This window comes from Topomyia yanbarensis, chromosome 3 (genome assembly GCF_030247195.1).
Source record: "Topomyia yanbarensis strain Yona2022 chromosome 3, ASM3024719v1, whole genome shotgun sequence".
Lineage (NCBI taxonomy): Eukaryota > Metazoa > Arthropoda > Insecta > Diptera > Culicidae > Topomyia > Topomyia yanbarensis.
Window position 1 is genome coordinate 373,106,783 of NC_080672.1, and position 14,419 is coordinate 373,121,201.

A 14,419-nucleotide genomic window follows, 5' to 3' on the forward strand; every position below is an offset into this window, starting at 1 on the left:
TTTGTTCTACTAACAACCTATTTTACGTTATTTAAACGTCTAGAAGTTTATAATTTGAAATTATATTGGATTCATATTGGCTTCTATGATGTACCGATTTTACTGTACTGGGTCACAAAACTTCAACATACTACAATATATTTCGCAAAACATCTAAGTGCAATTACAAAATATTCTACGTTCTTCAAATCATTGTTAAGTTCAGATTTTGAGATTTTAAACCTAAAATAAGTCTTGTTCGATGTCCTACATAGTTTCAAAACACGAACTGGAACACAAATTAAAAGTTTTACAAATTATTAATTTTATAATACTTGACGTATTATCACATATATCGACGGATTCGTGTAGTTTGTATTAACATTGTACAAAACACAGTTGAGCAGCTAGCGTTCAAAATACGAGTTTTATGATGGGTTTAGTTTACAACGAATTTTGTATCATAAGAGCGTTATTTTATGTAATACACTTGTAAATATTACCCGCAGTATTGCATACCAAACATTCGATGACTTATAATTTCATTAAGCCTGAAATTATTGTTATCAGAAGTCCTTAATCATTTGGATAAACGAGTTCGAATATTACCCCACATAATTTTTTTCAGAATTCCTCCATTTACTTGTTTAACAGAATTCTAACAGAAAGTCGCTTATATATTATTAAACAAGCCCTAGAAAAAATTGGAATCGAGATGGTTCAATAAGTTGACCCAGAAAAACACAAAGTTGGCATTTTACAAAAAAATGAATAACTTTCGCAATTTTCATCGGATTTAAACTAACAAGTGCTTATTTTCATTGGTTATTAGCAGGCTTCAATTTCCCATAAAAATACAAATTTTGAGATTATTTTATCTAGCCGAAAATATTGACCACACGCTCATTTTTGTTCAAAAAACGACGAAAAATTAAGAAAAAGTTCAATAGATTCGTAAATAACGTCAGAACCAGTAGTCGCACTAAAACAAAATGTTCTAACGATCGAAAGTACATTCAGTTACCTTTAGATCAACATAATAATACTTCATATCGATGCACTACAACCGAAGATATTTGGTTTTTACTGAACGTACTTTTAATTTTAAAGGTAAAATCCATTTTTTCACTGTAACTCGAAAACTGTTCTACTGTAAATTTTTTGGACCTCATTTTCGGATTCAGCACGCAATTTTAAATTACAAATGGTGTTCGAATATTGGTTCAGATTTTTATTTTTATTTTGTAAACTAGTGTAATTGATGTTTTTTATGGAAAATTTTCCATGCACGATTATGACATGCCATACAAATTTTGTCATCAATTCACTCCTATGACACGTGTGAGTGCGACTTTTGTTTACATTTTTAGTAAAAACTCGCAACACAGTTAACCGATCTTCGTAATATTTGAGAGATTAATACAGAATAGATAGGCGCATCAGTTTAAACTTTAAAAATCGTTTTTCTCGAAATATAATTATAATCAATCGATTTTCTGGACTTTTTTTAGCATTTAATATAAATAAAAAGCGGAATTGGGGCAAACGAGCATGATATCGTACCGTGTGGTTATTGTAAATGCAAACAATTAATTTTTCAGATGTTTTTACATAAAAAACACCTTTTCTGGTACCCCCGAATCGCGGTGAAAGGCAGAATGCAGTGGGGAAATCACAGCTCTACACTCAGTTATTGATGAAACCGCTTTGTCTCGCCATGAATGACGAAACTAATGTGAAATCAGAGTTCCAGAGCTTCCGGGGGTCCTTTTCTCCACTGTTCGTCATAAATTTGACGCCCCCGAGTAATTTAGAAAGTAAGAGATGTGTAAGTTCGTCAAAAATACATTATTTGGCAGGAAATTTGCACATGTTGAAAGCGGAGTATCTCCTTCGTGACAACCGTATTGGTATATATGGGAGTGTATACTTGAAAGAATGCCTCCTGATAGGCACAAGACTAAGGAGGCCAATTTCGTGCCAAAGATCTTTATCCCCTGAACGCACCGGAATTGCGGTCAAATGAGAAATGCTGGAAAATTCGAAGAAGAAATGAGAAAAATGGATTCCCACACAAAAACAAATTCAATCAAACGTTGTACAAGACCAAATGAGCTGTGTTAAGAGGAAGTACGTAGCATTTGGATATGTCTACGAAATTGAATAAAACAAACACGGAAAAGGTTTAACAACGTGTTTCATTTTATTCCCTGAAAGTTTGAAAACGATTGGCTTAATGAGTGAATTTTGACAACTATTTCTTGTAGCTTCAAACTGCAGCCAGAATTAAACAGATTGAATCTGACGATTAATATGCAGACGAAAATAATTCACCCACAAAACCAAACTTAGTCGGTTAATTAATCGGTCGACCTCAAAGCACCCGATTCCAATTTTTCCCCTTTTGGAAGAAATATTTTGCACAGTTTTTAATTCACTTTATTGGCCAGTTTTGTTCAATAAAACTCGTAAAAAGTGACAACATCAACGCATTTTGGCTAGCTACGTCGTGCCGCAGTTGGAAAATACCGGTGAAACTGGTAACATGTGTGACTTTTCCCACGTCGTCAGTGAACGTTATCGATGCAGTAAAATTGATTGATTGATTCATTATTACTATTGATTCTAATCGTGTCAGTCGGTCAATCGCCTCGTGGGGCTTCGTTGTGTTCTAAAAGCCATTAATTTAAAGTCAACTGTTGTCAAACAATTTAACATATTCACCTATCGCGAAATGCAACTAGTCCAACCAACTTACATTATCAAGCGACCTAAAAAATCAGCGTTATGTAGAGAAAAGCACTTTTTTCATTCGAAAGGCACCATTTATCCTATTTACCAGCGCTCGCATAACTGACCTAATTTCTGCTCTCGTATATGACAAGTTACAATGATAAATTGCTTCCTACAGGGAATAAAACGGAAACAATAGCTAAAAGTTCAGCCAACGAGTAATACATTCTGAAAAAGCTCTCGTAAGACTAATTTTATCCTGGTGATGTAAATAATCTGCTGCAATGGTGCTAACCTGAACAAGTTCATTAAATAAGTGATCAATTCAACCGAAGGTGAACTACCCTAAACGAGAACCCTTCACGATTACAATCCCCGTGTAGTGACGTAGTTAGCTGAGCGTTTTTTTTTCTTATTTCAATCCAGTCGTGCTGCCGAACTGAATGGAGTGAAGGGAAATGGAATACAACCGTGAGTAGCTTACCTCTTACATTCCCCCTTAACGATCCCATTGAACTATAGCTTCTTCTTCCGTTATGTTGTCTCTTCTGTGAATGCCGGATCGGGGTTTTCATTTGAATATGTACCTACTCAATTTCCGGAAAACGGACGCGGAGGAAGCATACCGGAAGGACACATTCATTCCGCACAGCGAGCGCTAAGCGTCCTTGCTCCAATTGATAAAACCGATCGGGATCCGCCAACCAGCTGTCGTTATTTATTTATTCAACTGTTTTGACCCTTTTTTTCCAACTGGTAGAAGTAGACGGAACATCGAAATTCCATTTACTGCATAGTTCCGCCATTCATGTTAAGTGGTTTATCTGATCGGTTGTGGATATCTTATCAATTATCATCGTCATCACTCATCATTATTATCATCATCGCCATCGCCGGGCTTTGGTATTTAGCTCATTAACACGCAGTCGTCGATCGATGATAAGCGCGGCCCCAGAAGCGTCATTCGAAAAGCTATTACTGGCTCTCGGTGGATATAACCCGTGTGGAAAGCAGTTTCTCACGAATTAATGGTGTTCTTGGTGGGCTAAATGCACCAATACAAATGACTAACTGTTGGGTAATGTCGCCACTTACTCCACTCAATTGGAGCAATTACTATCGATACCCTCTTCTGCGATGTAGGAATGGGGAAAGCCAACCATAAAGTGGAACGAGTAAAGACTTCGTTTCGATTTTCGCTGATAGCTGTATAAATCTAGTTTATTCTTTAGCCTTTGTGAACATAGTTCCTCATAACTCATTCCACTGCGTATAGAGTCATTCAGGATCGATAAAATGTCACTTGTCTGGTAAACAAATCACGAAAAATCACTTGAAATTGTTACCGTATATGGATTTCATGTGAGCGGCTGTCGTCATACAAGACTCCACAACTCAGCGGTCATTCAACTCTGACACTACGTATTACGTTCCCACGGTGTCTGACATGATGTTGGGCAGATTCTGACAACGGAATCACGTCACATCATCGTCTGACAAGTAGAGTTCCCAAAATTGTATAGATGCGCGTGTTGCTAATATGAATATGGACTTAGTCTCATCAGAATCCGGGACTTACTTGCGGATATAATTTTTTCTGAGTATATCCAATAAAAAGCTGAATTTTCGTATATTTTCTGTTGGACGATCTTGAAAAAAAGAAAAACATAACTTACGTAAAAACTAGGAAACGTGTTATTGCAGGTGCAAATTGCTTGCCAAATAAAGTGATTCATTTCGAATTTAGATTTTTGTTTCTTTTTGAAACCCACTTTGAAAATAGCTTTTCCGGTGTAAGGACTGTATAGGAAACACGCTATCCACATACATTTGCGTCATGCGCATGTATTTGTGAAGGTTTTAACAGCATGTTGTGGGTTTAACTGTCATCTTTCTTTTTGTACGGCTTAATTTATTCCTTTCCAAAATTCCGCGCATTAGAAATGCTGTGAAAATTGGGGTTTGAGACATGTTGGTGAAACAGTTGATCAAGGCGACAATGGAACATGCTCTTACAGAAGTTTCACACATACAGCTACATCATACGAGACAAGTAGTAAGTAACGGTGGGGAGTTGTGAACACTGTTAATACCCGATAAACCAAAAATTATAAAAATGTGGTAGCTACTGTTAAATGTTTCTATTGTCATGGCGACACTTTCTCATTGGCAAATGTTGCATTAACTTATGTTCTTGATCACCCCGTACCGCACCTGCGAATTTAGGTGGCTTGGCGCGATTCATGTTGTCATCTGTTTATTGCGAATCATATCATTTTTTCATATCACCATTAGCTTAGAAATATCTTAAAATTCTATAGCCCTAATAAAAATTAACCGCAAAAATATTATATTTCTCCTACTTTTGCGAGGGTTCACAACGATGATTTTAATTTGTTTCAGCCTGTGGGTGTATTAAGATGTCCTTTACAAATTCCAGTTCAAATATTGAAAATGGATCAATGTTTATTGTAGTTTTGCCCGAAAACAAAACTTTGTTCAGAACACCCCACCGCCGTCCCCTTCTAATAAAGTTCAACTCCTTAGTCGAGACAGAAAGCTTTGTAGCAAAGAACAACATGCAAAGCGACGTTGAATATGCAAACGTCAAAACCAAGGTGCCCGTGTATATGGATCTTGATCTGACGGAAACTCGCTTACACGATTTGGCACCTCATTATATTAAAAGATTCATGTATGAAGTGTGGAGAAGTGGAATCCGTCACAAACGACACTTGGAGAAACTTTTTCCATGGCATTCTCAACGGTGTTCGGGAGATGTGAATGTGGCTAAAGGCTAAGTAAACCTATAGAGGGATTCCATGAGAAACCGGCCGACCACAAAATATGACCATCGTCGATTCGAGTGAAACTTTGAAGTTGTGTTCGATTTATGAATCTCCATGATATTCTCTGACAATTGCAATATTTTGATACAAGAGCAATTTCTCAAAAGGTCGTAAACATTTCTACGTGCATTAATTTTAATATTTTTTTTTGTTCTTTTACTGTATTTTATACAGCAAAACTTTCTGAGAAGGAGTTGCAAGAGATGAATATTTATGTACGAAAAAAATATGCACTGAAAAAAATGTGTCATTTTTCACAGTAACAAAAACTTGTGTTAAAAAATTTTATTGAAAAAAACCTATTTTTTCTAATTTTTTATTTTGTCAACAAAAACCTAATGAGAAAAGAAACATATTGATTGTAATTGTATGATGGAGAATCTATCGGTAAAAAAGTTTTTCTAACAATAATTTTATATATGTTGTTAAATTTCATACTAATTTACATACTAAACTATAATTTTATTACAGAATATAATTCTTAGTATCATTTTAAATAAAAAGAAATTTAACACAAATTTTCCAAAATTTGTTATTATATTTGGAATTTTGTTTCAACAAAAACAGTCAATTCGACTGATTATGCCCTTTTTAAAAGTTATTCGCTTTACCCCATCATAATTTTTATCGAATTAAAGATGTTAAAAAAACTTTTTCAGTGTATTTGGATCATGGAGAAGCTTTCAATAAAAAAGTTTTCTTATCAACAACTTTTGTAATGTTTTTTTAATTCACACTATTTGCATACAAAATTACAATTTTCTTTTTGAATATGATTCTAAGCGCCATTTTAAATCAAAATGCTCATAATTAAGATTTTCTGAAATGTAGTAGTTCTCGAGACAGTTTAAATTTTGTTTTAACAGCGCTATTCTTTTGTTTTATTACGACCTTTTCAAAAGTTATTCGCGTTTCTCCATAAACAACATTAGGGTTTTCAAAAGGCCCATAATATTTCTGTAACTTCCTTTTTGACATCAAGGCGATATTGCAAACCATTTGAAAGCTATACGAAATGAATCAAAATACTATTCAACCAGAGGGTCTGATGATTAAACCAAATAGTTCGATCATATTTTGGTTGTTTTTATGTAGCTTTCAAATGATCCAAATATACTGAAAGCGTTTCTTTTACGTCTTTAAAATGATAAACATTAGATTTTTGACATTGTATGATGGGGTAACGCGAATAACTTTCAAGAAGGACATAATCACACGAGTTAATTGTCTTTGTTGGAGCAAAATTCCAAATATCTCGAAAACTATCGTATTTTTGGGAGATATTTGTTGAAAGAATTTGGATTTAAAATGATACTAAGAATTATATTCTGTAATAAAATTACAGTTTTGTGTGTCAATTAGTATGAAATTTAAAAACATGTAAAAAGTTGTTGTTAGAAACACTTTTTTACCGACAAGTTTTCCATCATACAATCACATTCAAATAATTCTTTTCTCTTTATATATTTTGTTGAAAAAATATATAAAACTAGCTAATACCTATCGCGCGTTGCTGCGACTTTCAACGAAATAGGAGGAAAACACAATTTGTTCCGAAGCGGCATCTGGCGGACAGATAATCACCAACCAATAGCACACAAACACACTCCATAACAAATGCCTACAATGTACAAATTTTTACGGGAATCGGTCAAGGCGTTTGGGATTCTATAAATCATATACATACAAACATTGACTTTTATATATATAGATAGATAGATAGATAGATAGATAGATAGATAGATAGATAGATAGATAGATAGATAGATAGATAGATAGATAGATAGATAGATAGATAGATAGATAGATAGATAGATAGATAGATAGATAGATGGATAGATAAATAGATAGATAGATAGAAAGATAGATAGATAGATTAGAGAAATGGGTTTTTACAATTTACATTTTTAGCACAAATTTTTGCTTTTGTAAAAAAAAATACAACATTTTTTTCAGCGTATATATTTTCGTAAAGAAATGTTCATTCTCTGTAACTCATTCTCAGAAAGTTTTGCTGTATAAAATACAGTAATTGAACTTTTAAATTATGGCACGTATAAATGTCTACGCCCTTTTAAAAAATTGCTCTTGAGTCAAATTAATCTTACTGATTGTGAATAATGTTTAGTCTTCCATGCCGCTGAAACGTGTAAAGTTTTATACGAATCTAAGAAGGTCGGTAACGATTTTAAATATTTTCGGACGTATATTCGTGGAATACCGTCTTACTTGACTTTCGAGGACAGATCATCCTAAGGTGTTAATAGACGGATCCGGTGGTTGAGTGGTAAGCGTAACCGCCACTCATTCCAGTTGGCCTGGGTTCAATTCCAGCCGAGGTCGTTGAGATTTTTCTGAGGGGAAAAAATCTGTGGTCACGTCTTCCTTCGGAAGGGAAGTAGAGCCGTTGGTCCCCGGTCCATGAAAATTGGTGGATCGATATCTAGTCCAGAAAGTGAAGTCACCTCTCTGGCGTCGGTAAAGAAGAAGTATATCCAACTTCTATACTCTACTAACAAAAATATATCCTCCTCCCGTGATACTTGTGGAGTGCGCAGTAGTATATACGGCCTCTAGCAAAAGCAGGTATCGGACTAACACTTCCTTCCCTTTCCTTCCGTGATCTACGTTCGGGCCTGGCCGGCGTCGGTATTGATCAGAAACACTTTAGGATTACCAGGCGTTGCACATTGAAAGATGTTTCGCTAATCCCAAGCATAATTATCTACTGATTCCCTGTGCAACTTCAGCTAGTCCCGATCGATAACGGAGTAGCAGCCAGGGGTGGTCGCACAAGCTCAAGCTCAAGATCATCCTAAGGTGTTAACTACATACAAAGAACCCTATGCACACACCCTTGGCAAATGCTCATATGTAGGATCTGTAAAAGCGGCACACTACAGTAAGCCACACGCCGAAACAACTAAAAAAACTCATCTACTACAACCAACACCACCAAACAGCTTTTGACATCTGATGCTGATACACCAGACAGCCAACCAAAAAATAAACGCCAGGCAAACAATATTCCTCAAGCCAATAGTTAACATACCCAGGGAAAAAACCAGAAAAAAGACCACTATACCAAAGTCACTCGAAAACACAAAAAGCACCAAACATCTAACAGCGAAAATCAAAGCTACTCTAGCGCCGACGACATGGACGCCAACACAAACGAGGGAGCAGGTAGACGGAATGATCAGCAAGCGGCAAAGGATGAACCTGACCATTGCTCAACATCAAAAAAGAATATTAATACAAGAAACGGAAAGTAGTGCGCTCACAATAGATGGCAGCAATAATATTTGATTTTTTGTCTATTATTTTTTATTAATTGTAATTTATTATTTCCTTCAATTGTACATTTTTCCCAACAAAGACGAATGGCCCTTGGGGTTAAGCTCTAGCCAATTCGTCCGCCCATTCATTTCCAGTAATGCCAGAATGATCGGGTACCCATGAAAGGTAAATAGCGTTTTTAATACTATCTTCTTTGCATTGAGTTCGACATGCGATTACTAATTTCTATCTCGAATCCGCCAAATTACGTGGTCTTAGGGCAGCCTGACTGTCAGTTCAAAAATAAATTCTTTTAACGCAAATTCCATGCTGAAGTGCCTATAGGGTTACTGTGCCCTAATTCATCTTAGCACCTCTATTCATCCCACCCATTTGAACACATTAGTTAGAGCAGTGTCTGCTATCTCTATTCAACGCATTAGCTCAAATGGTAGGATGAATAAGGGTGCGTTGTACTCGACTTTTCGCTTCGCTCTAACGCGAGTATTTTACATTTTCCAAGCCAGATTTTTTACTGATCTGCTTCTTAAGAACGAAGCAAAGATGTTGATGCCTATTTAAGAGCAATTCAACCAGTGAGGGCTGAGTTATCAGTGAAATAGTGTGACATCGTGACTAATGAGATGAATAAGGGCACGTCTACCCTAGTACGCCACATAGAATCGCGTAGATTTCTGCTTGGATTACGGTACAGTATCTACCAAGCGAATAGGGTTGGTTTAATCTCATTTCACGACAATAGACATCAGCACTGGCTCGACCCTCAATCAAAGAACCGTCAGTATAACAAACCACGTATTCTTCAAGTTGTAGCCCCCTCCAGCCAGACAGAAATTCATCGCAAGGAGGAATTCTTACATTGAAAATTTTAAAAGGAAAACTACATGTGAGTGTAAGGTCATTTCACAATCAGAACTTATTGTACAGCAACTAGAAAATACCAAACACGTTGACTTATAATCGCGAAACCCAAAATGAGTATTATGGACCTTGTTTAAATCCTCCGATTTGCGAAACGACCAGTGTATCAGAGATTCAGATTCAGTCGAGAAAGCTTCTGACTGCGCCATCTTCCAGAGTACTTCCTCGGCAGCCTTGAGTTCGTCCTGCGTGAGAACTATCCGCTCTGGTACTACGCCAGCCTGAGTTCGACGAAGGTTCCGGATGAATCGAATGACGTTTAACGTCGACTAATAATATGGGGGTAGTATGCACCTGTACTGGATGGTTTTCCTCCAGGACAGTCGCGAATCGTCGTACAAAGGGCCATTGTTCTTCGGCATCCCGAGGAAGGCTTCGTCCACTGAACCACGGACTGTTGGAGTTCAGATTCGGCCAGGAGTTCCAACTTGTAGCGTCGTCCTCGATATTTCGTTTTCTACACTCTCTCAGATCGCTCGTCGTGAGGATCTTGCTAACACGAATGGCCACAAACTTTTGGTATTTGCAATGATCTGACTGGTTCCATGCCAACAACGTAGTCGAGTCTGTCCAGAAAAAATAGTTTTGATATTGGAAGAATGTGAGATTTGGGTATTGAGTCCAGTAGTCGGACTCCGAAGACAGCGACCTTCAGTTCCAGTTTTGGAATGGACAGAGCTTTGAGCGGGGCCAGCTTCTTTTTGGCGGCTATCAACGGAACCCGGAATCCCTGTGCCACCGGCAAGCGGAAATATGCCACATAGTTGTATCCAGCTTCGCTTGTGTCCACAAACATATGAACTTGAAGTCCTTCGGATATGGAGATTGAAAGTACCATTGTCGATACGGAGGGTTTCCAGTTGTGGAAAGAATTTTGTGCACCGTATCCAGCGTTCACAGAGTTCGTCTCCTATGGGGTCATCCTAATCCAGATGTCCGACAGTTTTGGATGAGATTTTTACCGTAAACTAGAAAGAACAAATTGAGTGGATCGAAAAGGCTCATGACCACCTTCAGCACTTAACGTTTCGTTGGTACATTGCCACTTTCGAGAATCGACTGCAAATCGTTCCGGACACTTGAACATGCCTTCAGTTGGTATCCACTTCATTCCCACAACAGATTCTGTAATTCCTTCGCGTTCTATAGCGAGGTCTTTAATTGCTTCATGAGAACATTCGTCTCTATTCTGTTGGACAGAAAGTTCTTAATTTTGAACCAACCGCACAAGTTTAACTTCGTTGATCACGTTTACCGCCTGTTGAGTCGTTCAAAAACTATCTAGCAGGTCATCAACGTAATGGCACTTCACAATAACTTCAGCTAACCGAGGATATTTGCCTGCAAACTCTTAAATTTGCCTTCTAATTTTCAACGTATTGGGCCGATGCAAATTAGGGACCATTCATAAATTACGTAACGCTTTTAGGGGGGAGGGGGTTCGACAAGTTGTTACATATTGTGACATAGGGGGGAGGAGGAGTAAGCTAGATCGTTACGTAACATGTTTTCACCGAAAAAAAATGTTTTTCAAGGAATTTGTTACGTAATAGGGGGGGGGGGGATAAAGAAATTTGTGACAATTTGTTACATGGGGGGAGGGGAGAGTCAATTTTAAGCAATTTTTGCGTTATGTAATTTATGAAAGGTCCCTTAGCAGGTTCATCCAAAGCTGGCCACATCCATAACGAAGGTCGTAGGATGCAGAAAAGAATTTTCACGCCACAGAAAACGTTGCGACTGACGATCAGATTCAAAGGTCCTAATTTGATGGATCTGTTATGTCACCACACACGGCTATCGGGAATTGACGAAAACGGCTGAGAGCAGTCGAAAGTGGCGGAAGCAGATTAGGCCTTTTCAAAATGTTAGTATTGAATGAAACCCTATCTACCTTGGTCGCAGCGTCCCATATAAGCATAACCTTCCCCAGATTTCTTTGGATGTAGCACAATTCCTAGTGGACGATACAAAACGCGATCAGCTTTTACACACTGTAGATCAGCATCGGTTACTCTGTGGGCAAACTTTTCACCTCGTACTCTACAATTAATGCGTTCGCTTACTGCTTCAGTTCTGGATTTTTATGGAGCTTCCTCTCCGGTGCATGTAAACGACGAACAACATTTAGCAAGCGTTCAGGATTGGAGATTGCGCCGACGTGTAAATTTACAAGCGCCCTTTATATTGGGTGGCTGCTAAAGCAATCGTACATGCTCCTGCCTAGTCCGCGATCGGTTCATTGCTTCTTTCTTCGCGCAGTTTTATTGGAACAGTAAGACGCAGATTAGCTAATCCAATTAATAGCTTCGGTTTAACCTCTGCCGTATTCTTCCAGCGGAGCCCCCGCATTTTTTTTTATTTGAAACGGCTCAATGCGTTAGCACAACTGAGCCGTGGGTCTTTTAATTTTTTTTACAATAAGTAAAAATAAAATGAAATTGTTTCGCAAGATTTCGGTGCCGGATTGTCTACTTCTGAAGAACGAGCTGCCTTACTTTGCGGGCTTAAATAGTCGTGCAGTACTGCCCACGCCCGCAACTTCACTTGCTGGGATCTAGGCTCCGGTCTTGTCATATTGCCAGTCCATTGCAAGGTAAGGGACTCTGATACCTCATTAACTCCTAACAGCTACCGATGAACCTTCATCAATAAAGGTGAAAATTTTTTGAATGGCGCCTTTGCCGAACAGCACAACTGGGATTATACGAAACAACGAACACTGGCTTTCGCTCCGGCCGATGAAGAAGAGTGTGATGTCTATCGCGGCTGCCATCTATCTGGCATCCTCTCCACGATTTGCAATGCCATTTTCTGTGGTTGTTCATACAAGTTCTGCAAAGACTTTTTTGCAGCTTATTTTTCTACACTCCGATTTGCGATAACTTTGCATGTCGAACATGGCCTTTTCCAGCACGTGCTTACCCGTCCAGAGGGACGCAGGGACCTATTGGCATTGGTTCCGATGAATGTGTGGGAACGCAGGCTTCTTCTTTCGGCGTCTGCTTATCTAGCCTAAGCGATATTCCGAAACGTGGCAGCTCGAATGGGACAATGGTTGACAAGCCCGGACATACAATTTCCGAAGGTCACCAGCTTAACCGTTGAAAATCGGCCTTTGAATACAACCCCCTCAAGTCTTAGTGGTCCCGGAAAAAATTAACTTTTTATACTGACGAGGTAGAAAGTTGGTGTCTTCGATAAAGTTTTAGAAATGCTCATAGTGAAGAATTTTGTTGAAGAACTTGAGCTTGTATGACTAAAGGTTATCGATTTATAAGGCGTTTTCTATGGCAACCCCTTTAAATCTAGTTTTTTAATATAACTTTTTTCATTGTGACTTTTCGTGCAAACTATGTTCAAGATATCAAAACTACATAATATTGTCGAAGACTGTATTTCGAAGTTATTGAAGATTTTTACATTTTTTTTTTCACCAACTTCAACTACGTATAAGAAAGAAAGGTGCAAACCAAAAAGCACGAACAGGCACTTATTAACTGTCTAAACTATGCACAATAAAGCTAAGAAGGTTTGGTGCGTAGCACTCTAGAACCCTATGAATATGTTTTTTTACCTTTTCCATACAAAGATCAGAAAAAAAAAAATTTAAAGTTTTTTTGCCCGAATTTTTGACATTCTTGATTTGATATTCAATTACAAGTATTATTTTCACTTATACCTGAATATTTCAGTTGTTATAAACGTGGGAGCAAAAATGTGAAGTTTTTAATATCATTGGAGCTAGAGTTTGTGCGACCCCCCCTCCCCCCCCCCTCCCCTGGCTGCTACTCCGTTATCGATCTGGACTAGCTGAAGTTGCACAGAGAATAAGTAGATAAGTATGCTTGGGAATAGCGAAACATCTTTCAATGTGCAACTTCTGGTAATCCTAAAGTATTGATCAATACCGGCGCCGGCCAGACCCGAACATAGATCGCGGAAGGAAAGGGAAGGAATGGTTAGTCCGATACTTGCATTTGCTAGAGGCCGTATATACTACTGCGCACTCCACAAGTATTACAGGAGGAGGATATTTTTGTTAGTAAGACTATAGAAGCTGGATCACTTCTTCTTTACCGACGCCAGAGAGGTGACTTCATTATCTGGACACCGGGGACCAACGGGTTTACTTACCTTCCAAAGGAAGACGTGACCACAGATTTTTTTCACCTCAGAAAAATCTCAATGACCTCGGCTGGAATTGAACCCAGGTAAATTGGAATGAGTGGCGATCACGCTTACCACTCAACCACCGGCGCCGTCTGTGAAGTTTTTAATATCATTGGAGATCCCAAACTAATATATACTCAAATAGACATGTCATAATGAATTTAATGCTTACAAAAGGATGTTATATCATTAATTACTAAATTTAACGATAAAATCGATAAAAAATTTGTTTGCTGATTTTTGTATGGAAAAAGTAAAAAAACACGGGGGTGAATTTACCCCCAGGGGTAAATTAGACTATTGTAGGGGGTGAATTATACGGGACAAATTTTAACTTGTTATACTAATTTTTCTCTTGGATATTTGTCTTCATATATTGTTTGTGTGTAAGAAGTTGAGATGCTTACTGAGAGTGCTCAGGAACAGGTTTCTTGTTGTAAAATTATGGTTTTCACCCAATTGAA

At 37.9% G+C, this 14,419-nt stretch overlaps 1 protein-coding gene across 10 annotated transcripts in view; it reads left to right on the forward strand.

Annotated features, from left to right (window-relative positions):
• Positions 1–14,419, forward strand: part of LOC131692520 (high affinity cAMP-specific and IBMX-insensitive 3',5'-cyclic phosphodiesterase 8) — a 591,531-nt gene that overhangs the window by 277,734 nt on the left and 299,378 nt on the right. Inside the window, exon 2 of one of the 10 annotated variants that reach the window (XM_058979627.1) lies at positions 2,891–3,183. The exons of the other annotated variants lie outside the window; for them this stretch is intronic. Coding sequence (XP_058835610.1) covers positions 3,171–3,183 — 13 coding nt within the window. The 5' untranslated portion in view covers positions 2,891–3,170. The remainder of the gene's footprint in view (positions 1–2,890; positions 3,184–14,419) is intronic. 10 annotated transcript variants of the gene reach the window in all.